General features: G+C 38.8%; 1 protein-coding gene across 3 annotated transcripts in view; it reads right to left on the bottom strand.

The window, feature by feature from the left end:
- Positions 1–24,117, bottom strand: part of LARGE1 (LARGE xylosyl- and glucuronyltransferase 1) — a 277,571-nt gene that overhangs the window by 147,159 nt on the left and 106,295 nt on the right. Inside the window, exon 1 of one of the 3 annotated variants that reach the window (XM_042889482.1) lies at positions 22,390–22,451. The exons of the other annotated variants lie outside the window; for them this stretch is intronic. Within the exon in view, the coding sequence (XP_042745416.1) occupies positions 22,390–22,393 (4 nt within the window). The 5' untranslated portion in view covers positions 22,394–22,451. Of the gene's footprint in view, positions 1–22,389; positions 22,452–24,117 lie in introns of those variants that run through there. 3 annotated transcript variants of the gene reach the window in all.

Here is a 24,117-nt window from a genome sequence, read left to right as displayed (position 1 = left end):
GCTGAAAAATCACAGGTGTAATAGGAGAAGGGTAACAACACGAAGGCCATGCTACAGTCAGAAGTGCAATGAAATACTGAGTCAGCTCTCCCCATCCAGCCTGGAAGGCATAGAAGTGCAATTGTGGCTGCAGGGACTCCAGCACGGGCTGTGCAAGTGGATTCAGGAAAGACTGAGTATTTAGCTGTGCAGCTGGTCTGTGCTAGGGGCTGTGCTGCCTTTGTTTCTCACATGCTGACACCTGTGCTAGGAAGTGATCTGGATGCGCCTATGTTTTATTCTTGTTGCTGGACAGCAAGAGTACGTGGCATAGATTGACTCACATAAAAGCAACATCCCTACACTGCGACACAAAAATCAACCTGTGTTACCAGTAGACATATTTACAATTGGATATACATAGGGTGCCCTGAAAGTAATGCCTCCTATTTATTTCCAAGGAAACTACAACAGATACAATGCGCACAATAACAAATTACAAGCTATGAAGCACCATTTTTTCAACAGTCACTACCGTTAGCTAAGCATTTTCACCAGTAATAAACAAGAGCCTGCATGCTGTGTTTGTAACAATCTGCACCAGTGAAGGTGACCCACTGTCGCTGCTACCGCTGCTGAAATGCACCACCCACTGCCTCATGGTCCTCACGTCCACTGCTTGGCCTCCATAAACGTTCATTAAACACTGGTGAATATCAATAGCTGCCATTTTTCCACTTGGAGCAATACAATGACACACCTTTGCTTCATATGCACTTCTGTGTCAGATGTCATTTTGTCAGAGTGCCCCTCTGCTGCCATCTGTCACACAGCAACAACATGTAATGGGATATTGGTGGGAAGGGTCAGTCCCTGCTGCCATACCACAACAATGCAAATCTAGCTAAAGTCTTCACTGGCAATCCCAGCTCTGTATCAAGCGGAGATCCAGCATGACACACATCTTACTTACCTTTTCCTATTCCTGTCCTTTAGATTCCGCCACCTTCTCAAAGAATTGCCAGAAAAATTTCCAAGCCATTTGTAAAAGTAGCAATAAACCAAAGTAAAATTTTTGGATAACAGTCACCAACATTTAAAAGTGTAGGTAAAGTTCGGTACCTCTTTAGCTGCTCAAAGAGCATAGATCTATAGATCATAAATGCTGCTTTACCACAATTAAAAAAATAACAGGTTTCATTTTGTGCATCAGACCAGTAGGGGGTATGGGAATCAAGTCTGGAATTATACAACCTAGTATCTAAAATAGGTAAATAGTTGAAAATGTTTTGCTGTAGAAGCTATCTAGGTTTTGTTAGAAAGTGGTTAAGTCCAAGCTATTTTCTGGGATGATCTCATCAGGGTTTGTAATGCTGGACACGCACTGATGCTGACACGGCTGAATATTCTCAGGTATCTTGATATATTTGGTGTTTTCATAACATCTTAACTCCCTGCTGCAAAATGATGCTGTGACCATCGAAAGACTTGTTTCAAATGGAAGCATGAAAACAAAAGTGAACTGAGCTCAGTCTTAAAGCTCAGAAATGAAGTAATTTTTGTCATAGCTATTATATAGATTTGGGGAAGGTCTAGCTCATAATTTTTGTACACTTGAAGCTGAAACTGTACTATTCCATTTAAGCCTTGTTACTACACTGGACACGCGAAGATACTTTGACTTGGTAAGCTACTGCATAGCAGATGAATGCCACCGCCTGCTACCCTAATCCATCCCATCGTTTTTCAAGGCAATGGAAGGCCTCATTTTTGAAGAAGTGAATACATATAAGGTGCCACAAGTACCTGACTGACAGTATGCAGCAAGGTAGAAAAGTTAAACTGATTGCACTGCACTTGAGTTTTATAGTTTTAAGTAACTGGCAGAGTGCTCTGAGCTGATGTCTAGGCACTTTTTACCTAATCTAAATCAAAATAAAGTAACATAACACATAACGAGGTCTGTGTGACTTTGGGACGAGTTGCCCAGGGAACACTGCAAGGAACATTGCTGTGCTATGAAGGAAGTAGCACACTTTTCAGTGCTGCAATAAATAATAATAAAGCTACAATTTTTTATTCTTCATTGGGGGTTATTGCTCTATTTTTGGGCTTTGGCAGTCTCAGACAATGTATTTTTTTTCTATCTGTGTCAAGTCTTTTACCTCAGACTTTCTGTGCTGATAAAGCCGTACCAAAAAAATAAAAATAACCTACAAAATTCCACTGTCCACAAAACACAAACCTGAATATTATTTCACGGTTGACAGCGGCCAATAACTTATCATCACAGTAGGCAAAACAGTTCAGAAAGCTTGACAAGTCATGAACTCTGTGTGGATTATTGAATGCTTCTGCGTATGTGAAGTTGCCTGCATTTAAGGCAAGAGATGTCATTAAACCTTACTGTCCTCCAATAAGCACAGCACCTTAAGATGCTGGGAAAAATAAAGCTTATAGAAAGACACCCAGCACAGTTTATTTGAAAGGAGAGGGACTGAAGCAGAGCAATTTTCTTACAGACAAAGCCTAAAGGATGAGCATGGGCACAGAGATTCTAGCTTTGTATTCTGGTGACTGCTAGAGATGAGAGTCCTGAAAAGAGCCCAGAGGCACAGAAAGCTTGCTGGGGGAAGGGCACAGTTTATCCAGAGGTTAACTGCAGGGCTGGATAAGGGAGAAAGCTGCAGAGTGCAGGAAAATCACCCTGATTGAGAAGACAAATGCAGAAGCAGGGATGCCACGTTTCTCTGATGGCTCTGCCCTGAGCTCAAATGCTAAAAGCTAGGAACTAACCAAAACAAGGAAATTTCTGTAGCACCTTGTGGTGTGGGTTTATTTTTGCCTTATTTTTCTTTTTACATTTCTTTTGCTGTCTTAAGTGCAGATGCTTTGTTTTTTGGAATCTTCACAAGGTCTATAGGTTTCTGTGTTTTAGCTATTATTTGTCCCCTGCCTGATAGCATGGAATGCCTTTACAATGAATTAACTGACGGCAGTGAGCTCTAGGCTGCTTCTGAGATAAGAGGAAGTCATGCTGCTCACAGATAATGTTTCAGTTTGACTATACATGCAAGAAAACACCACTCCTCCCTTTCACATTTGTTCACATTAGAAAATCTGCATTATCAGTGCACCCTTTGAGGGCTAGCAACATAACAATTTTAATCAAAAGCCAACATTCTGCAGAAAAAAAAAAAATAATCAGAATAATAAATAAAATTAGAATCATAGAATGGCCTGGGTTGAAAAGGACCACAATGATCACCTAGTTTCAACCCCCTGCTATGTGCAGAGTCGCCAACCAGCAGACCAGCCTGCCCAGAACCACATCCAGCCTGGCCTTGAATGCCTCCAGGGATGGGGCATCCACAGCCTGTTCCAGTGCGACACCACCCTCTGGGTGAAAAACTTCCTCCTAATATCTAACCTAAACCTTCCCTGCCTCAATTCAAACATTCCCCCTTGTCCCATCACTATCCACCCTTGTAAACAATTGTTCCCCCACCTGTTCTTACGCTCCCTTCAAGCACTGAAGGGCCACAATGAGGTCTTCCCGTAGCCTTCTCTTTTCCAAGCTAAACAAGTCCAGTTCCCTCAACCTTTCCTGACAGGAGAGGCGCTCCAGCCCTCTGTATAGAGAGCCCTATAGACCTAAGGAGGGAAGGGTGGGGAGAAAGACACCTGCAGCCCTTTAAGACATACTGTAAGACATAGAAGCTCTGTGTAAACAAATAAACTATCCATTTTCTTTTGGAATTCTAGGTCTGTTTTAATCATCTGTCACCCCTGTACTCTACATACTCTACTCTGAATGAACGCTCTGGTAGATACTGGTTATATGGGTGGCTATAGATGAAGTTTAGCACTTTAAGTTACATACCTACAAAAGTAGGTGCTAAGGTATCCCAAGATACCTACTCTCCTATTTGCTAAGACAGTTTTTTCTCCTACGTCTTTTTTTAAATCACTGCAGCTGGAAATAGAAAACTTTGCCCAAATAACCTTCCAAATAGTGGAATATAGATCTGAAATAAATTGCTTAGGCTATGTACCTAGAATTTCTTCATTCTATGGTGACACAAGGCAATTCAGAGCTTACATGATGAAGTTTCACTAGTAGAATGTTGTGTCATTGAGAAATGTCCCAGTGTGGACTGTCTCTCTCAAACGAAACTGGTATCTACCGTCAGTTGTATTTGGAAATTATACACATCATGCACAAACATTACACCCACAGAACATCAGGTCTGCAATGTCATACACCCAGAAGTCTAAAGTGCCAGAAAGATGACCTCTTGTCCAGTCTTTCCCTTGTACATGATGACAAGCTCACTAACTTTTTGATCACCACTTTCTTCCAAAGAACCTTGGCATCAGTGACTGGACAGAATGGATTGTGCTCACAGCTGTTTCAGCTCATTATTAAATTTACAACCACTCACACTTCACATGAAAAAAAGACTTATTTCCTCACTGGCCTATGATGCTGTTCACTATAACACTTGCATATGGCACAGATAATCAGACACTTCTTTTTGTAACGTACTGGAGGAAAACGTGATGCTGTCAGTTCCTCTTTTCAGGCAAGGCAGTTCGGAGTCCTTAACACTAAAAGAAAATAACAGTTTGGGTGCACAGTTGAGAACCAGAAAACAAATAAACATTATTTTTTATTGCAGTTCATTTGTTCGCAGAACAGGGCTCATCACCTGTATATGCAATTGTATATGCTTAGCATTTCTGTAAATGACATCCTGAGTCTGCAAGCTGTAACCACAGAAAATAGAAAAAAAAAAATAGAGTTAGCACTCACTTGTAATAGCTTTGTTTTAAGAAGATCATGTAATGAACTCAGTGGTAGAAACTATTTCCCAGGGTAGATTCAACTTCATAAACGACAGAGTGGTCCCATTTCTTTCTTTACACTCCCCTGCCTTGCTCATGATACACCTCCCAGTCTCTTTAATTAACTGAAACAGAAGCACAGAACCACTTACCGCATTGCTGCATTCGCTATGCACACAAAAATGAAGGCACGGGTTTGTGTCTCAGAAAGTTAGTAATTGTATTGTCAATGATGGCATCACGTTGCACTGCTGCAGAGAGCAATGTTTATGTGTTGGCTGAATGAATTTAATTCTGGTACTTCTAACAGGGATAAAAGGGATGGTAAACAGTAAAAGACTGCGAAAGTAAAAAGTATGTAGCAACATAATGCAGGAGCAGAGAGGGAGAGAAGCTCTAAACATCTTAAGCATCTTTTCTGAGAATGGATATGGCTCTCTTTAACAGTTCGCTTTTTCAAATGAAACATTAAGAATGTTAACTTCTTACAAAACTTAAAAGAAAAGCCTTTAAGTCTTAATGTGACTTACTCATTTCCTTGTCTAGAATACAATGACTTTTTCCCCCCCCCTTTTTTTTCCTGTCTTCTTTTCATTCTTCCTTTCCCCGCTCTGCAATGCCTTGGCAAAATATATGCTTCTCTAAGAAAAGGACTAAAAATAACATTTCTCCACTTTCCACTGGGAGTGGAGATGTAAGAAAATAATGTCTTATCAGAGTAAGCACTGAGTGAAAATAAGATTTTATCAGGGACTTGGCTTGACAGAGATAACGTGTTATCAAGAGGGGAACTTGGCAAAGATAACACGTTATCAATATCAGGAGTAAAGCTTAGGGAAAATAATGTTTTAATACCTATTAGATTCTAAATAAGCCATCTGTGCTCTTGATGAATTGTTATTTTCTCCAAACCCCATTCCTGTAAAGATGTTGATTTTTTTTGGCAAGCTACTTCTCTAACAGTTGGGAAAGGGAAGAATACAGGAGAAAAGGAAGCTTTTTTCTCCACGAAGACAGAGGGATATTCCTTTTCTTTCCAAAAAGCTTGCCAGTGTGACAACTCAGAAGAATTGAATGTTCAGACACCAAACAGGTAAAGGAGGGAAAATTCCTAGAACAAAGCTCTGCAATTATACCTTAGGAGAATCCATGACAAAAGGGTCAATATTTCTTCTGTTCTTGACCACCATAACCAGGCTCAACAGGTGCACCTGTAGTATTTTTGGAAGCAGCTCTTGTCTACAGTGCCAATGACTAGCCACGAGTTAGCAATGACTTCCAGCCATAGTGGAGCACATCACGATTACAAATGGTCTGTTAGGGGCACAAACAAATGATCCCTTTTAGATCTGTTGCACACAGCATTGCCTTCAGCTAACCCCTAGCTAGAGCTGACCCAAAGGGTCATGTCATGCTTCTTATCTCCTACAGTGCAAAGCATCCAACCCAGTTTAAATGGTCAGAGGAGCTGGCTGCCTCGGCCCTGAAGCAGTCCTCCTACTACGGCACCAAAGATGAACCACTGTCTAGTGGGAGAATGTGCCCTGAAGCTGAAATCTTCTGCAAGACATCAATAAATCTTCAGAGTTACATTTTGGATGAATTTAAATAAATTGTGACACCTCCTGGAAACTGAGCAATCCAGTTCGTAGTAGGATGGACTACTGCCTTAAATGGCAGAGTGGGGGTGAATGCCACATATTATTCATGGGAATGGGCAAGAAGGGAATAATTAGATGAGAATCTGCGGGGGACTGTAGGAGTGTGATGTGAATAACAAAGCACACTTAGGAAAAGACATATGAATGATATCTGTAAGCTAAATATTTGTAGCCAGCCGAATCTCCCTGGAGTACAGTAGGACTGGGAGGGACGACAACGGGATCTGTTAATGCGAACATTTTCTATGAAGGAGCTGCATTGCTTTTTTCATTAACCATTTGGTTATGCCTAGAGATTGCTCTGTGCTCAGCACGAGCTCAGTGCATATGTGACCTCCGAGGCCCTCATTTAGCAGAATATCCAATCTACAGTTGGCATCCATTACAGCTCTCTAATGTAAAGCATACACTCGAATGCATCTCCACAGCTGTATGCAGTACTGTGACAATCATTCACAGTAGTGGGATGTACAAACTGTTCTGTGCTGGCTTCTGCTCATTAGAACACAGTGGAAGAAAAAGGAAGGGAGAAAGTTTAAAATTCAGCATTTTCAACTGTTTTTTAGGAATACAAGAAATCAATATCCGTAAGCTCAGAAAAGATTAAAAAAATACGTATAGTTTTCTACAACTGCCATAGTAACCACAAGCATGAGACAAGTGTGTTCAATCAAAGCCTGGTAGTAGTTAATTCAGAGTCTGACGCTGATGATTCGCCTCAGCTGTTCAGCAATAGACTCCAGCTGATAATTATTAAGTTAAACTTCTGAGCAGTATTTGCATATGTAAAGCACACTTTCCCTGCTGAAGCAACAATGGATGCTATAATGCATTTCCTGATTGTACAGCACTTGGATCTGGGGAACCTGGGCACGAGAGTCTGCTTTGCATATCCTTCCTTACCCTCATCAGGCAGACCATTCAGAAGAAATGCACTTACGCATACTGATGTCTGCATGCCGGAAGAAAAAAATAGTGCTAACCCTGCATAACAGTTAAAACGCAGCCACCCATTTCAACAGGAAAATCTCTAACAAGAACAATAATGTGTGGTAGAATTTTACATAGATGTCATAACAATTATCTACGTTTCCTTGCATCCTTAAAAGAAGTTTTAACAACTGTTCTACACCAACAGAGGCTGGTCGTGTTAAAAGACGGTTTAGAGCAGTCACATGCATGGGCTGATGGTTGGACTACATGATCCTACTGGTCCTTTCCAACCTTAATGATCCTATGATGTGCAAAACTTCAGTAGACAGACCCAGCCCATTGCTTCCTAGAACAGTCAATGACCTCTAGAAGTGGCCCCCTCCTTGAAAAGAATACTAAGTATCTTTACAAGGTTTTCTCTCATCTCACTTTCCCCAGAACATCCTTTTCTGAATGAGATTTTTGAAAATCTGCCATTGCTATGTTCTTCTGTACACTGTATTAAGAATCCTGATACATATATAACGTGTAAATTACATTTATGTGTGCAATTCTCCATGTTTTCATAATTACCCAACAGATAAGGCAAGTCCAGACCTGCTTAATATTGGACATTGTAAGTATGCTTCCTCTAGGGATATGAAAATGCAAAAAAGAATTGGAAAGATCCTTCTGTAATTCGTAACAACTACCTTGGATATAAGGAAAAAGTCTTTTACAGAGAGGGTGCTCAGGCACTGGCACAGAGCTGAGAGATGATGGATGCCCCATCCTTGGAAACACCCAAGGTCAAGGTGGAGGGGTTCTGAGCACCTTGACCAAGCTGTGGGTATCCATGGGTATCCCTGTTCATTACAGGGGAGTTGGACCAGATGACCTTTAGGGGTTTCTTCCAGCTTTAAGGATCCTGACCATGTGTAGCTCCTTTACCACTTGGGTTTAAGAGCCCACCAAAGGCTTATCACCGACAGGCCTGAATGCTTTACAGACATCACATGCATATAATATGGATCATATAGATCACAGAACTGGAAAGTAAAAGATGTCCGAGTTTGGCTTTGATTAAAATGGAGGTGGGCTGCAAAGAGGAGATGTAAGGAAGAACAGGTGGTTGGACCCTCTGAAACCCAACATTTAGCCTCGTAAGCGGTAGTTTCAGATTCAGCTATAGCAGAGTTTATGCACGTGGCTGGAAGTCACCAGGTAGCACTCTTACATGGAACCTCAACAGTTGATTTTCATTTCATTCACAGAAATGCTACAGCATTAGTTCAGGCTGGTTGGCATCACTGAAACCTAGTGGAAAGATGTTATACCCTTTAATCTCCCTTGGCACGGAGATGCCATCAGAGCACCATGCACTGCTATTCTGACTGAGGCTGCTGCAAAAGGAGACTGAATACTGACTATCAAGGATTGCTTTAGAACCAAGAAAAAAAAAAAAAAAAAAAGCAAATCCACATCACAAATTTCTTCCTTTACAGGATCCAGACACTTACAAAACTCCAAATCTGACAGAGCTCTGGCCAACATCAACTGATAAAAGCAAATATATATAGTCAGATAGAAAGGACAACACAGCAATTTCTCTTCTTTCTAAATGGATCTGAAGATCACACATGCAGACAAATATTGCAAGTTTAATATGTTATGAAATGACATCAGTATTATTTCAGTGATGACATAGCAGTGCAGAATTATTAGTATCTTTCAGTACTGAGAATCTTCTATTTTCCCCACACATTCTCAGCACTTGTCACGTGCTGCACCTGTCATTTAAGCCACTTCAGTCCTAAAGAACAGTGAGGGAAAATGCAAATAACTGCACATTCAGAACACACGAAGGCTGATCAGTGTTATGACATTTATTTATGACAAGAGATGAAATAACTCATGAGTTAGTTTTCCATCCTCCTCATGAAGAAAAATGTCATAACAGATTGTCGTGTACTACAGATTGTCTTGTACTATAAGCAGCAAAATTTCTAACACACTTTGAAAAGAAACAACCACCACAGTGGTGACACGGCAGTAGGCGATGTCTAATGGCTATGACATCAGAAATGAAGCATACAGCATTTTAAAATAATAGCTATTAAATTAAGTTATAATAATAATAAAGAATTAGAACAAGAGTTCACTGACATATACCACGGAACCTCTTTCTTGCATGAATTCTTTTTTTTTTTTATCTGAAAAAGGATTTAATGTATTAGAGATATTCCTTCTGTAAAGATGGAATAAGTGATACAGAACTGATTTTATATCACTTATATCAGGCAGATACAGATTTCATTTCAGAGACCTAGGCTTGCAGTCAGAAAACACGAGGAAGTCGCTCTTTTTTACGATATTCTTGTTTTGTTCCAAAAGTGAAGAGAGCAGATCAAGAATATAACCTCAAGTGAGTAAAAGGCAAAACCCAGTGACTTCAGTGAAAACAAGCATAGGTCTAATATACCAGCAGCATAGTGGTTTATTTATACTATACCATAAATGTACACAGTGCTGTACTGCAGTAGGTCAGAATGTGGGCCGTATCCCCTGTGCCCCATCACAATCCAGCAGAGCTTCCTATGCAGCAAGCAAATAAAAATGTTCATTTTTGAGCAGCCACAAGAACCAACTTGTTAAACATCATCAACCAACAGCAAGATTCAGGTATTTTGCCTACTAAGACTTTGTCATGTAAAAGATGAAGTATACTTGAGACTAGTTCAAATTTCTGCTCCAGTACACAGTAACATATTAATATATTTTTAGAATTCTATGTAAGGACCTTAAAGAATACGCCTATTCTTGTGTAGGATGACACAAAAGTAAAATCCCTGTGACACGCTGTGCTAAAATATTGTTGCTTTACACAACCAGGGCAGCAGAGCTCAATGTTCCTGGAATCTGCACACATTCAGGTAAACTCTCTCTAGGTTTTATTTTCTGTGGAATACATCCCTCCTTTTCTAAATTTCATCATCTCCACAAATTTCTCTCAGAAGGATAATATATTATGGGAGTTCTCTTTAGTGAGTGAAATATAAATGCATTGAATGGATACAAATGAAATACTACGTGTCATTTTTAATGATGCTTTTGTCAGGCAGCCTGTGAGGGTGGATAGCCATGGGCTTTCCACAGCAACATATTCTGTGAACTAACTGATGTCTGTGACAACTCTTCTGTGTTGAGCTAAAGGGAACATGGAGGTACTGCATTTAGATATGAAAGGCATATGTTTAGTTCTGTCAATACACATGCACAAAAAAAGTAGCTTCCCTACCCACCTATCCCCATCTTGTTTTAGGATCTTAATCATCATTAATCATTATCTGTAGTCACACATTCTATATTAACTTGCATAAATCCAGACAGGAATCAACTGCTAAGAGCAGGAATGGTAAAGATGGAGAAGAGAATGCTAAAAGAACATGGCTCACTTCACTTCTTTCTCTCTGAGAACAGGCTGCCACAATGCCTACCTTTCCATCACATGAGGAAACGTGGTCTTTTTTCTAACTTAAGACTATCTGCCCGAGGAAAACTGAGTTAGACAATGGAATAAAAGTACTTTGCGGTATTACTATCTGATTTACTTTTTAAACTGTGCCTTTCTTCTGGTCTTAACTATCATTAAAATACTACAGAAATTGAGTTACAACAGGTGTGACTGTATACATTCCTTTGAGAAAGAGCCCACATTTCAATCAGTATATATGTTCTGTCCTTTTGTAGGACATTTGAATGTAGTATCTGTTTTGAGAGACAGCCTTTCCTCTTTTGAGAAATCATAACCGCACCAGGCACATGTTGAAAATTCCTCCTAGAAACTCATGCTACTTCCTTCTGATGAAAAAAATTTAGTTTCCTATTTGGGGAGCACACATCTTTAGTGTAGATTCCTCTAGACAATGCTCTTCTTTCTCTGCCTGAATAATCAGACTGAATCCAACCAATGGGAAAACTGAAATTCCAAGTTTGCCTGAAGGCGTATACACTACTGTGTGACAGTCATTAAATCTTTTTCCAACTTCACGGATTAAGAAGTACAAAGCATTTAAGAAGAGTGAGCAAAGAAATTACTGTCCATGTTCTGTATTTCCAGTTCTTAAAATTGTATTTGAACCTTTGCAATACTTAATATTTATTGGGAGGTAAAATCCTATAGTTAGATGAGAAAATATCAGTGCTCACTGCTTGTTTGTTTCCTTTGCAGTCAGATCTCATTTTCATCTCTGCAGGACAAACAAAAAGTGCGATCCATGTCAGGATGCAAAAATAAGGGAACAAAGCTCTTAAAAACTTCTAATTCCAGACACTACAAATAATGATATCTTTACACTTCAAATTAGCAATACTTTTTAAGTTATCATTAAGACTGTTAAAATGACTTGCGCTTATTATGAAGAGTATATTCTGTAGCAGCTGACAAATCACCTGAGGTAGGTAAACAGAAGGGGCAGCACCTGTGACACACTTGTGATGGGAGGGTGCAATCATCAATTCAGCCTGAAGAGCGTTTAAAAAAAACAATTTTAATTGTTGTTAAACATTTTAAGCAGTATGAGGTCACCTGTGGCAGTCTGCAGCAGAATTTTCACACATTCAAGACAAAAGTATTTGGCAGGATAAATAAACACACACAAAATGGATGTATTTAGCATCAGTCACGTGAATCACTACCTTTTTTTATTGTTTTTTTATTGGCATTATCCTTCTCAGAGTTATACAGGCAAACTGTTGACTGAAAAACGTGTTGTTACCTCACCATTACACGTAACAGGGCATCCTCATTCTCCATTTTGGGCACTCAAAAGGTGTCCAGATCCCACCAAAAAAAAAAAAAAAAAAAAAAAAAAAAACAACTCAAAAAAGTGAAGTGGCTTCAATTTAATTCTATCACATTACAGCACTCAGAAAGCAGAAGTTCAACTTTGCCAAGAACACAAAACTCCAAATCTTTCAGATATCAATTACATTTTATTTCACTGCTGTTCCTTTTCCCTTTTGGATTTGTTTTTCCTTTCTATGCTTCTACCGTTGAGGTATTTTGGATCTGGTTCTTAATCAGGTCCTGGTGAACCTCAATGCCTTAATTCCAGAGCCCACCATTCCCCAATTCCCTTCTTCATTCTGAAATTCCTGCAGAATACTATACTCATTCTCTGTGTGGCTGTGCAGACTGTAATCCCTCATAATAGGCTGATGCTGATCCTGCTCTATGGATCAGCCAGTGTAAAATGCTTATGTAATGAATTTTCATCAATTCTCGCCTTCTCAGTGCCAGGCAGCCCAGGTATATCTAATCTAACTGACTGGCTTTTATCAGCTGCACACAAGAGATGTGAAAATAAGCCTCATTTCAAGCCTCAATCGCATAGCTACAACCATGTTATTATTTATTTTACTGAACAGAATGAGTATACGGGAGGAATTCTAGGGTACACTCTGTACTTGTATATCATTAGATTTTGTACGGTGCACATTTCTTTGAAAACTGTGGAATGACAATACTTTAATGCTTGGTTTTGATTATTTCTGTTTAAAAGAGAGGAAAAAAAATATAGCCCAACTTCAAGTGTAATTCTGCTGCTTTCTTCTTGTGAAATCTATATCCCAATGCCAGATGGTGTCTCAGTTATCAAAGTTATTACCCTGAAGTCAATTAGGGAAAAATGAAAGTAATTAAATAGGGGATGAAGTGACAGAATTATTCAAGACATAAAGCATCTAATATAGGTGAGCATACTCTAACTTCAATAGAAATTCACACATAAATTTAGCCTAGAACATAACAGCTGAGCCTTCACTTTCAAACATTCTAAAAGTGGGCACATCTCCCAGTGAAATAGTATTCCAGAGAAGGTGGGAGTCATTTCTGTATACTAGTGGGGCTATTACTCGCAATCAGCAAATGCAGTCTGAGACAGTTATTGTCCAAATGTTCCTCTATCTGCTGTGGGATGGGTTTTCAGGCTGCTGTGTGACCCCAGGAATGCTTGTTTCCTTTCTTAATCTTGGCTGTTTCATACCTACCACAGCAAAAAAACAATTACGGTAAATACTTTTTACTATAAAACCTGAAAACTATGGAACACAGAGGTGCTATTAACTCTGAGTTTATTTAACATTTCTTTTTTTTTCCTCTTCTCTATTTGGCGATCCTTTGGTGAAGTAAATCTGAACAAGTTGGCACTGAGCTATGGGCACAGCTCAATCAATAGCAAAACAACTAAGGCTATTCTTTAATCTACTTATGACACTAACTGAAAGAGAAATATCTAAGAAAACTGCGCGAAAACAAATATTTTTTTAATTATCAAAACTATTAACTGCACAGTCTCTATTGCAACAGTCATGCAGTCATAGGTAAAACAGATCAGGGTGATTTAACAGTGCTCTGTATGCTGTTCATTCATTGTCTCTCTAACAGGAATGTATTTCCAAAATCTAAATTATGTGCAGGTGTGGCAGAACAGTAAGGAAAATATGGTTACATTAACTACCATGTGGAATGAATACGAGGTTTTCAAGTACTGAAAATTTGGGAAATACCACAATTACTTCTGTCATTGTTTGCCTTTGTTTACAGGACAGAACAAGACAATAATTACTCCTGAGATGTATACAATAACAACAGTTTCAACTTGCAGAGACAACGGCCTGTCAGATTGTACTACCATGATACCTGTGCCTCGGGAGCTCCCAAGCTTTTTTCCATACCACTATAAAGGATAGGCTGATTTTTAATGCAAGTCACTTAATATTTGTTTTTGGCAAAGGAAGGTCCGCAAAGTTTAAAATCTTATGCAAGAACAGAAGAGTGGGAATGAGCAGTTGCTTAGGAGAAATGGGCAGGCTAAGAACAGCAGTATGGGCAACGACAAGAACTCTGTAAATCAGCTGGGCAAAGGATTCAGGAAATCTACCTTTGAGTAAAAATTTGAGCAACCGTGTGTCCTGGTTTTGGCTGAGATCATTTTCTTCTTAGCAGCTGGTACAGTGCTGTGTTTTGGATTTAGGAATAATGCTGGTAACAAAGCTATGTTTCAGCTGTTGCAGAGCAGAGGTACACAAAGCCACAGACATTTCAGCTTTGCATGCTCCCCTGCCATAGCAGTTAGCAGTACACAATGAGATGGGAGGGGACAGACAGAACAGCAGACCCACAAAAGCCAAAGAAATATCCTGCATGGTGTCAGGAATATGATCCAAGAGGAGAGGTAATAGTAATTGATGTCAACTGGAACCAAAACCTGCTCACAGCAGGAAGTTTCAATTTGTTTTCTGAAGTGCAAGGTGCTTGACTTCTTACTGAGAAACTTCTAGAAAAGATCAGAAAAAAGCTACAGAGTGAGATGATCTGGTGAGAAAATAAGAACTAGAAAGAACTCACATTGATCCTTGTACACAGGAGAATACAACAAAATCATGGTGGCAAGGGTGATAGTTGTGCTTGCCCAGGTAATCACAGAATGGCCTAGGTTGAAAAGGACCTCAAAGATCACCTAGTTTCAACCCCCCTATTGTGTGCAGGGTTGCCAACCACTATACCAGGCAGTCCAGAGTCACATCCAGCCTGGCCTTGAATGCCCTCCCTACAATACTTTTACTGAGCACTTCAAAGGTTCTGTAAGGTTTACTCCTCTGAGAAGGTGCTATCAGTGATCAAGAAAAAACAGAGAAAAACTGACAAATACACTTCTGTATGTCTGGAGGAATTGATGCACCCAGCTCACAGACATGATGCAAATAGGTACATATGGGACTGGTATACGAACATTATATGCACATCTATAAAATGTTACCAGAGAACAAAATCCCAACTGGAACTTTGATCAGATCAGCTGCAACATTACTGTACGTACAGGAAGGTCCTATGACAGTCCCATGGCTGATGATGCAGTGGAACTTCACAAGCAGAGTATGAATATTTGCAACTTATGCCACTGAGCAAAAAGAGCAGACTGCACCTTATTCTCTCTTGGACCACTCCTACCGTATCAATTAAAGCTGCCAACACAGCACAATGACTGTATCTTGCTGACTGAATTTCAATGCTTGGAGGATCTGATCACAGAGCAGTGCACAATGATGATCTTATGTGTGCGTTCTGGAAGAAGAGCTTAAACTATTAGGGCAATGGAGTATGCAGAGTGCAATGAAGCACTGCTCCAAGAAACATGAAAATCAGTAATGTGAGGTCACATTTGAAATATTTCTCCATATAAGAGAAAACAGCAGAAGAGAGAAAGAGGAACAATTTACAACTGAGAACACATGAACCAGAAAAAAAAAGTATAACGAAACAGCAGCCAAGGGGCTGTTGGGATGAGGAAGTAAAAAGTATATGATGAATTTAAGACAAGCATAGCACGTGCTGACCTTACATTTTAAAAATAGAAAAGCCTGTCTGGTGGACTTTTGATTCATTTACTGAAGAAAAAAGGAGCTCACATGCTCTAAGACTACTAAATTTTAGAGGAATCTAAAAAAGTACTTGTTTTATGCTTGCTAAATTCTTCTATTCTGATTACAGGGCACAATAAAGTCCTAGAAAAATAGTAAACTAGTACTTAACATTTCTGCAACATTTTATTTATCCAGAAGTACAAGAAACAAAGGTAAAACAATGGAAATAACCACATAACAGCAACTCTCCTTAAGCAATGACATATAACCATGCACTTCCTTTATAAGAAAAAGAAAATAACTAACCCCAGTAAAAGCAACAGTAGTGAATCGCTTTAACTGTAATTCAGATGAGGGGGAATTCTATCACACAGATGACAGGTCAGAATTACTAAGACAGTTGATTGAGGACTCTTCCGCAACAGACTGTTGTGAAGAGCTGTTCTAACAACAATATTCTTTTATCTTAATTTGAGAAGTTTCTATTCCCTGTTGCCCTTGCTCCTTATTCCTATTTCCCCGCAAAGACCAGGAAATAGCAGAACAATGAGACAGAAAAGCATAATTATTCTTTTAATCTAGATACAAAACAATGAGACTAATTAAACATCAAGAACAACCACCGTAGCCTATATTGATACCTTTGAATGGAATTCTGTCCTCTTTATTTTGCCTTTCCTCCTATGTTTTGACTAAACTACTATCTTAAAGCTCACTGAGATGATCTAGAAATGCATTCCATTCAAAGGAATAGATGCTGAGGAACCTAAGGGGTCTGGAAAGACCAGATTTCCAAGAAAAATTAAGTGTCTACAACGTGAGTAGGTACACCTTCAGGCATTTATCATTTCTAAAATAGCTTAAGTGACTTTAAAAAGAAGTTTCTAACCAGCTAGCATTGCTTTTGAAAATAAGGCTTGATATCCTTTTGAAAATGCTATCCCAAGACTAATTACAAATCAATTCTGACAACCTGGTACCAGGTTGTCAGACATGCAGGCAGATGCCTGAAGAAATGCAACAGAAGTTTAAAGGAGGAGAAAACCCACAAACCTAGAACATGCTCAGTATCTCTATGGCTGCTACCACATCTACTGCTAATACCTATGTACAAAACCAAAACAATTTGGCTTTGAAGATGCTGTTAACTCCTGCTTCACATTAATAAACTGAAAACCATAAGCTTGCCTAAAATTACATTTGAACCCTTTTTTTTGTTTTTAATAAATGAGAGAAGGTACTGCCTCGTCCTACATCGTGCTGGTTGGCTTTGTGCCGGTAACAGAACACAGTATCTCAGCAGCTAAGTATGAATTTTGATAACTGGAGCCTACTTCCAGGCTGCTCAGTTCGTCTCAGTGACTCTGCAGTGCCCATGCTCACAGATTTCAGAATCAGAACTGAATTTCTTGCGCCGCCGATTCAAAGATTGCAATCAGCAGTAAAGCTAAATTTAAGAGAAGATTATCAGATGTCCTCACAAAATTATATGCAAACACCTTTATGTGGACTGCGGATAAATAATGAGATATGTAATAGTAACAAAAAGCTTTTTGGAAGAACAGCTCATTAACTTCCTCAAGATCATGTTAATTAAATTGAAAATGTTTCTCTTTTGCTTCATGAACTCCAAATACAATAGGAAGTCCTAAGAGTACTTTTTTCACAGCAGAAACGAGGAAAACAAACAAACAACAGCTACAAAACACTAATGATTTTATATGATGGTTTTAAAAGCCTTGCTCCTTTGGTAACAAACTAGCATCCAAATTTTTTGTTCAGGGGATTTTTCAGGCTTTCTAGGCGGTACACCTAAGCTCCTGAGGAGACTTCTTGAGCCATGAAATGGAGTATGAAAATGTTTAATCCCTGATTGAACTATTATCCTTGTGGAAGCATTGAGTACATACAATTACACCGGAAAAAAAACAACACTCATGTTCACTAGCAGTACATTTCACTGTTGGGAAGCAGTTTATGATATCAGTACAGAGGGTTGGTTTTTGTTTGTTTGTTTGTTTTTTACTGGTACAGTTGCTTCCATACTAGAAATGCTTTACTAGCGTAACATATAAATGACTGCATACTACTGAAGTTCTCTTACAAAAGACATTGGTTCTGCCACTGAGGTATGTAAGATTCCTTCCTCACCTTCCTTTTTTTTCAACTTTGTAAATCAGATTTTTGAACCACCAGAAATTCAGCACGTATCTATTTGGGAATTAGAGTGAGATTTTCAGAATGGTTCGCATTAGTTATAAGATTAAATTGACTGCCACTAAATCTCTCAGATAGTTGTGAGGCTGCCATGTAGTCTATTTCCCTACCTCCTCTCTCACTAAAGTAGAACTGAAAAGTGTTATTCCTAGTCAAAACAAGTTGACTGCAAGACTCTCAAAACAGGATTGCCATTAATATGCATTCATGTCAATATTTAAATTCTGACATGAAATGAAAAGATATACAAAATGCTTTGGCTGTTTCAGCTTTCTCAACATTTAACATTACATTTACATCTAGTGTTAGTATTTACATTAAGTATTTAGTCTGAGCACTTAGAAAATTATTAGATAGCCAAAATAATGGGTTTGCTTTTTCTTCAAGTTGCGAATTTCACTTAGCATTTTCTTGAGCTATTAGAATACCTTTTTTAAAGCTTTCATTTGGAAGTGTGAAGGCTGCCATTTTTACTTCAGTTAAAAAAATGTGATCAGACAATCACATTAATGTGTGAAGGCATTTAAAGCAAAAGCAACTATCAGAAAAAAATAGGTATATATACTGATAGTCTGTCAGACTTCAGGCATACACATGAGTGGTAGGCAGGAAGACTAGTCTTGCTAGAGAAATACTGTGGTTTTCAGGCATTTTTTATTATTATGTAAACAAATCTATTTTATAAACAAAATGAACTGTATAGAGATACTAAATTCCTTAAAGGCTAAGGTTAGCATCAAAGCAGTATAAACTGGATGTCTTCTATATTATTCTTTTATTGATTTTCTCATGAAGTTGAAAACTAGCAGTATACTAGAATTTTGGTTACTGAACAGAAAATAGAGCTTGAAGAGGGACTACATCAGGTACACACTACTTTGCAGTAAAAATTATATATTAAAAAAGTTACAGTTTTCATGTAATTTCATTCAGATATTGCAATGCAATATTGTTGTGATTATGGGGTCAGATGCCAAAATAAAAATTTGGAAGTACAACCAGAGAAGAAAACACATCAGGAAGGTCCAAAGTGTTCTTAGTTAGTCTGCTTTAAAAAGCTGTCTAAGCAGCTGGAGTAAATATAGATCACATTCCTTTGATAACACTGAAAAAAAACAACCAAACTTCTGTCACTTTTGCACGTTCATAGTGGTAGGCCATGTAGGGAGGATACAAAGTGTTTGGAATCTCAGCTGTAATTGCAAATTCACTACTTACAAAAATCAGAATACAAGGAGTCTCATTTTCTTGTAATGAATCAGCTACAAGCACAATACTCCATCTTTTTAGCTTAAATGAATTTCATGGCACTATTGGACAAAGCCATCTGCTGCCAATTGTCTTGGCAACTAATTGCATTGCTGCTGGCGGCTGCCAAAGAAAAGCACATTGCCATACAGCTGTTGCAGTTGCTATAAAACAGACAGATAGCTTCACCACTTCTTCACTTTGCATCTTCTACTCCAGGCTTTGAAAGCCAGCTACACCATGGTCAAAGTACCATTAGGCATGCCAGTGAAGGAAGGAGGAGGCCACTGAACAGTAGGAGACCTCATCCAGTGTTCTGGATATGCTGATGGACATGTAACATCTCACTTCTAGCTTTATCCATCTCTCTTGGTTGCTGTGAAGGAGGGAAAGAAGTGTGCGACAAGGCCAGCAGGCAAGTTTTCCCTTATGGTACTCAGCACTTGCTGGAGTTCTAAAGAGGCCTATGACTACCAGTAGCCATTTCAGACCGCTCACCTACGGACTACGACATTCAGGCATCACACTTTCCTCTTTCTAGCAATGCTACAGAAAGCTACCCAGATAGCAGATGGTCTGAACAGTTCATTCCTCTCGTGGGCTCTGGTGTTGAAGGCAAGTAGGTAGCATGAACACAGCTTTTTTTTTTTCCTCTTAAATCTAAGATTTTGATTAGTACCTTTTGAAGCATGCAGAGGAGACCCTTGGAAGCTTCCTCAGGAGCAATGCATGAAGTTTCATTTTGTGGTGTACTGAAAAGTAGGAAGAAATGCACCAGTCCACATGTCAGCCACTACCAATTACTCAGGAGGACCAGATTATAATAAACTGTCATAACAGAAAACAATAGCAAAGCAACTAAAATTTATGATCACATGAGTTTCTCAACACATGGTGATGTTCTCAACTGTCATAATGGAGTTATGCATGATCTCAGCTTTTAAATGATTGTAAAAATACACTTAACCTCCCTAAAGGTAAAGAAAGACTGAAATTTAGCTTTCTGAAGTTTTAAAAATAACAGTAAATAAACCTTCCTCGTCACCATCAAGGTGCCCTGGAAGAAATCCTAACCCACTGACTCTCATGGTGTAACTTCAGATTTTGTGCTGCTGTCTCTTGCTCTTTGCAAAGCCACAAAAATAGATATGGGGAAAAAAAACAAACAACCCAACAACGTGCAGTCACAGCTGCTTCTTTAATCACCACATTTACTAAATATAGGCAAAGAGGCCAGACTAAGCGCTCTACGTCTTCCTACTCTGGTGTGTTCTTAGAAGTTTCACAATAAAACAAGTACCAGAAGGAAGGTCAAAAAAGGCATAAGGGAATGCCCATTTGTTTTCAGGCAGTGCATGTTTTAAAAAGCATACATAATTTCTACAGTTTAGACTGATTTAAAGGATTAGAATAAAATGGAAGTCAATTCTGTGTATTTATAAACTGGCACAGTAAGCATGTCAGAAATGAAAGCAAGAATATGTAGACCTAACACTTAACGGAAAATAAATCTATCAAGTGGACACAGATTACTTTACAGTGCATATCCTCTGAGCAGCAAAGGGATAAATAGCAGGTTAAAGAGTGGAAAGCACAAAATCTATTACCTTTTATTACAAATAACTGTGAGTAGAGCAAACAACTGCCTTGCATGTGTAACAGGATGGACATAAACACTAGACAATCAACAGGCCACAAAGAATCTTAGGCAGCACTAAAGGGATTAACTGGATCCTCAGCCAGCATTAACTATTAGTAAGAAACAAAAATATCCAGTTTGGAAGAATCCTCTATCTCCCACCCACACCTGACATTTTGCTGCAAACTCTTGCCCCTTCCTCACCAAGCCATGAACCAGAGATTCTCATGGTCTATGTCTCATAGTTTCACATCTAAGAGCGACTATCAGAGCTCCCCAGTTAGTTACCCTAGGAATGCACCGTTTTTCAAGACACATTTATCCATTTCTAGACACTGCGTCAGTACTGCAACTTACACACAGACCAAAATTTCTACAGGGCTCTGTCCATTTTGCATGATGTGTTCATTTTCATTTCTTAGCTTATATTTTTTCTAGGAAGCCAGTCATTAAGCCTGGAACACTGTGCACACAACCCATGAGGAAGAAGTGAAAGCAGGCAGCATGGTTACCAGGATGCTTGAATTTATGTAAGAAGTTAGGCTTAAGCAGAACCAGGAGCTTGTATGAACAAGATGTATTTCACTCTGTACCCTATGTATTTAGAGGGACAACAGCTTCAGTTCTGAATAAGTCCAGAAATTCAAAGTCATACATGGTTCCCACAGTACCCATTACTCTTGCCTCTGGTACATACGCACTGTTTTACATTACTGTTTAAGCTAGGAAATTTATGCCCTGAAGTGTATGCAAAACATTACTGACTTATGTTTCCCACAGCTGCTATAACACTGAAGTCCTTGGCTTTTGTACATTTAAATTAACAATTATAACAATACACCAAAGTCTTTTCTTGTACTGAAATTCAATTCCAGATCCTTTTTTACTGTATACCAACCAAACACTTCCATTGATCTCCTGCAGAAATAAGCTCCCCTTCTCAGGGCAGTCTGAAAATACAGAACATTTTGAGAAGTGGCTGCTCCCACACAACATCAGATTTACATACCTAACATCCCCCCAAACATGGAACTTTCCTCCAGCACATCATGGTCACTTCCCCTGGTGAAAGATAGTATTCTTTGTGTGTGTGTGTGTGTGTGAAATTTTCCAGTTATGTCATTTTGAAATTGCCAACTAACAGAAAATAAAATCTAAGAAGACAGTGGATGTGTGAAATACACTGTTTTATCCCCTATCCTGTTACAACCTGTGCAGCATTTCAGTTATTCCTTTGTATGTAACTCATCCTCCTTGCCACAAAAGATGCTTCCAAACAAATAAGTAATTTAACCTTCAATTCAACGTGTGACTTGCTCAAAAAAAGACAGAATTTACAAAAATATGAATATGGAATTGTATAATCAATGAATATTAAGATGCTATAATTATAGAACAAACAAGAAAGTTAGGCAAAGCAGATAACAATAACAAAATGAGAATAAATAGGACACTCACCCATGTCCCAGGCTCACTAATGAAACTCTAGTGGGGTAGATCTCCAGAAAAGATCCTTACCCACTGCTAGTCAGCTCTTAAATGGGTCTAGGAGAGGTGCAGCAGGGCTCCACACCTTCTGGCAGCACAGGTGAATTGTCTTCACCTGTGCTCTCATGGCTGACTCATTGATCACCTCAGGTGATCAATCAGAGGTCCAGGCTGTGGTTCAGCAGTTCCCATACAGGAATGAATATACTTCCTGTTATGTTTAAATAACGCTTGAATACTATTTGCAAGGTGCAGTGGAAATGCTAAGTCACAGCTTAAAGCAGTGATTGAGCACATGGTAGGAAGGCAGGGCCAACCCAGGAGAGCTCAGGTGGATACAGTGTACCTGAATGACCAGAAGGGGTGGAGCCAGTATCAATTTTAATTCTTGACACTTCAGTACTTGTGCAAATACATAAATACATTCTATTTATAAAATATATATCCATGAACATGGAACAGCGTTCTTTTCTTGTGATCGTATAAGAAGAGCTGCAGAGTGGCCCAAATGCTAAAAAATGTATTTCAGAGTGAACTGCTGAAGGACAGAAACTTATTCAGACAAGCAGGAGTTAATAGGCAATTTCCCTGTATCTTTAAATACTTAAGAAAAAAATTAAAACTCCTTCCAAGAAGATTCTTCCAACTGTAAGAGAATGTGAGAACCAGCAGCTGAAAACTGAATTTCAAAAATGCATGACAGATACAAGGTACAAATTTTGAGCAGAAAAAATAATTAAGCATTGGAAAAATTAGTTAAGATCAATATCAAATGTTGGCCTGTAAAAAAAAATGAAATAAAATGAAGAACAATTTCTGCAGAAGGCACTAAAAGTATTCTGTGGCCTTGGTCATGAAGAAGACCATAACTATGTCATTCTGCACGCTATATTAGAAATACCCTTTATTAGTGATTTTGTTGATTGGGCTCTAAATTAGTTAACCAATTTAGAGTTCAGTGATCTTCACTGCCAAGAGGACCACATTTCTGGAATTTTGAAGAGGAATCCAAAAGCATAAGAATGCCAAGGTTTAGGGTGTGCGAACTCATGTACTAATCTGCTGCTGCTCCTCATGGCACCAAACTGGTCAGGCTGAATTTCAAAAATCTACTGCGCGTAAACTTTATGGTTGAATATTATTTGTTACAACAAGGAAAAAAGGAAAGAAACAATATAAATGGTAATGAGAAGATGTCCTTTTCACATTATTTAAAAGTCAGACTAATACTATAATCCTAACAAAGATATTGGGCTCTTCATAACTATAACATAATGATGTCCAGATGGTGTCTGTCTGTAGGGAACAAGAAGAACAAAGGGATTTACAAGCTAAAATTCAGTTAAAAGATCCTAGTCTCGAGAAGACTGACCTATTAGGTGTTGAAAGAGTGACTTGACAACAACAAATAGCACCTATTTCTTATAAAGATATTCTGTTTCGCTTTTGAAGAGGAATCCTAACAACACAGTGAGCAGAGGAGTTGGGAGTATGCATTCCAGAGCTATAAAAGGAAGAAAAAACAGTTCATGTAACACAGCCTGAAGGTATTCCAGTCATCTTCTCCACATTTGTGTGGTTTATTTATTTTAAGAGCTATAAAAATTATATATCAGCCACTGAGTTATCAATGATAGCTGCAAGTTTTAAAGCTGCGCATTAACAAAACAGACATATGGAGAGTTGGAAAGACAAGAT

This window comes from Lagopus leucura, unplaced genomic scaffold (assembly GCF_019238085.1).
Source record: "Lagopus leucura isolate 7727_CA_CO unplaced genomic scaffold, USGS_WTPT01 Super-Scaffold_100159, whole genome shotgun sequence".
Lineage (NCBI taxonomy): Eukaryota > Metazoa > Chordata > Aves > Galliformes > Phasianidae > Lagopus > Lagopus leucura.
This window is presented reverse-complemented; position numbering and strand designations above follow the sequence as displayed.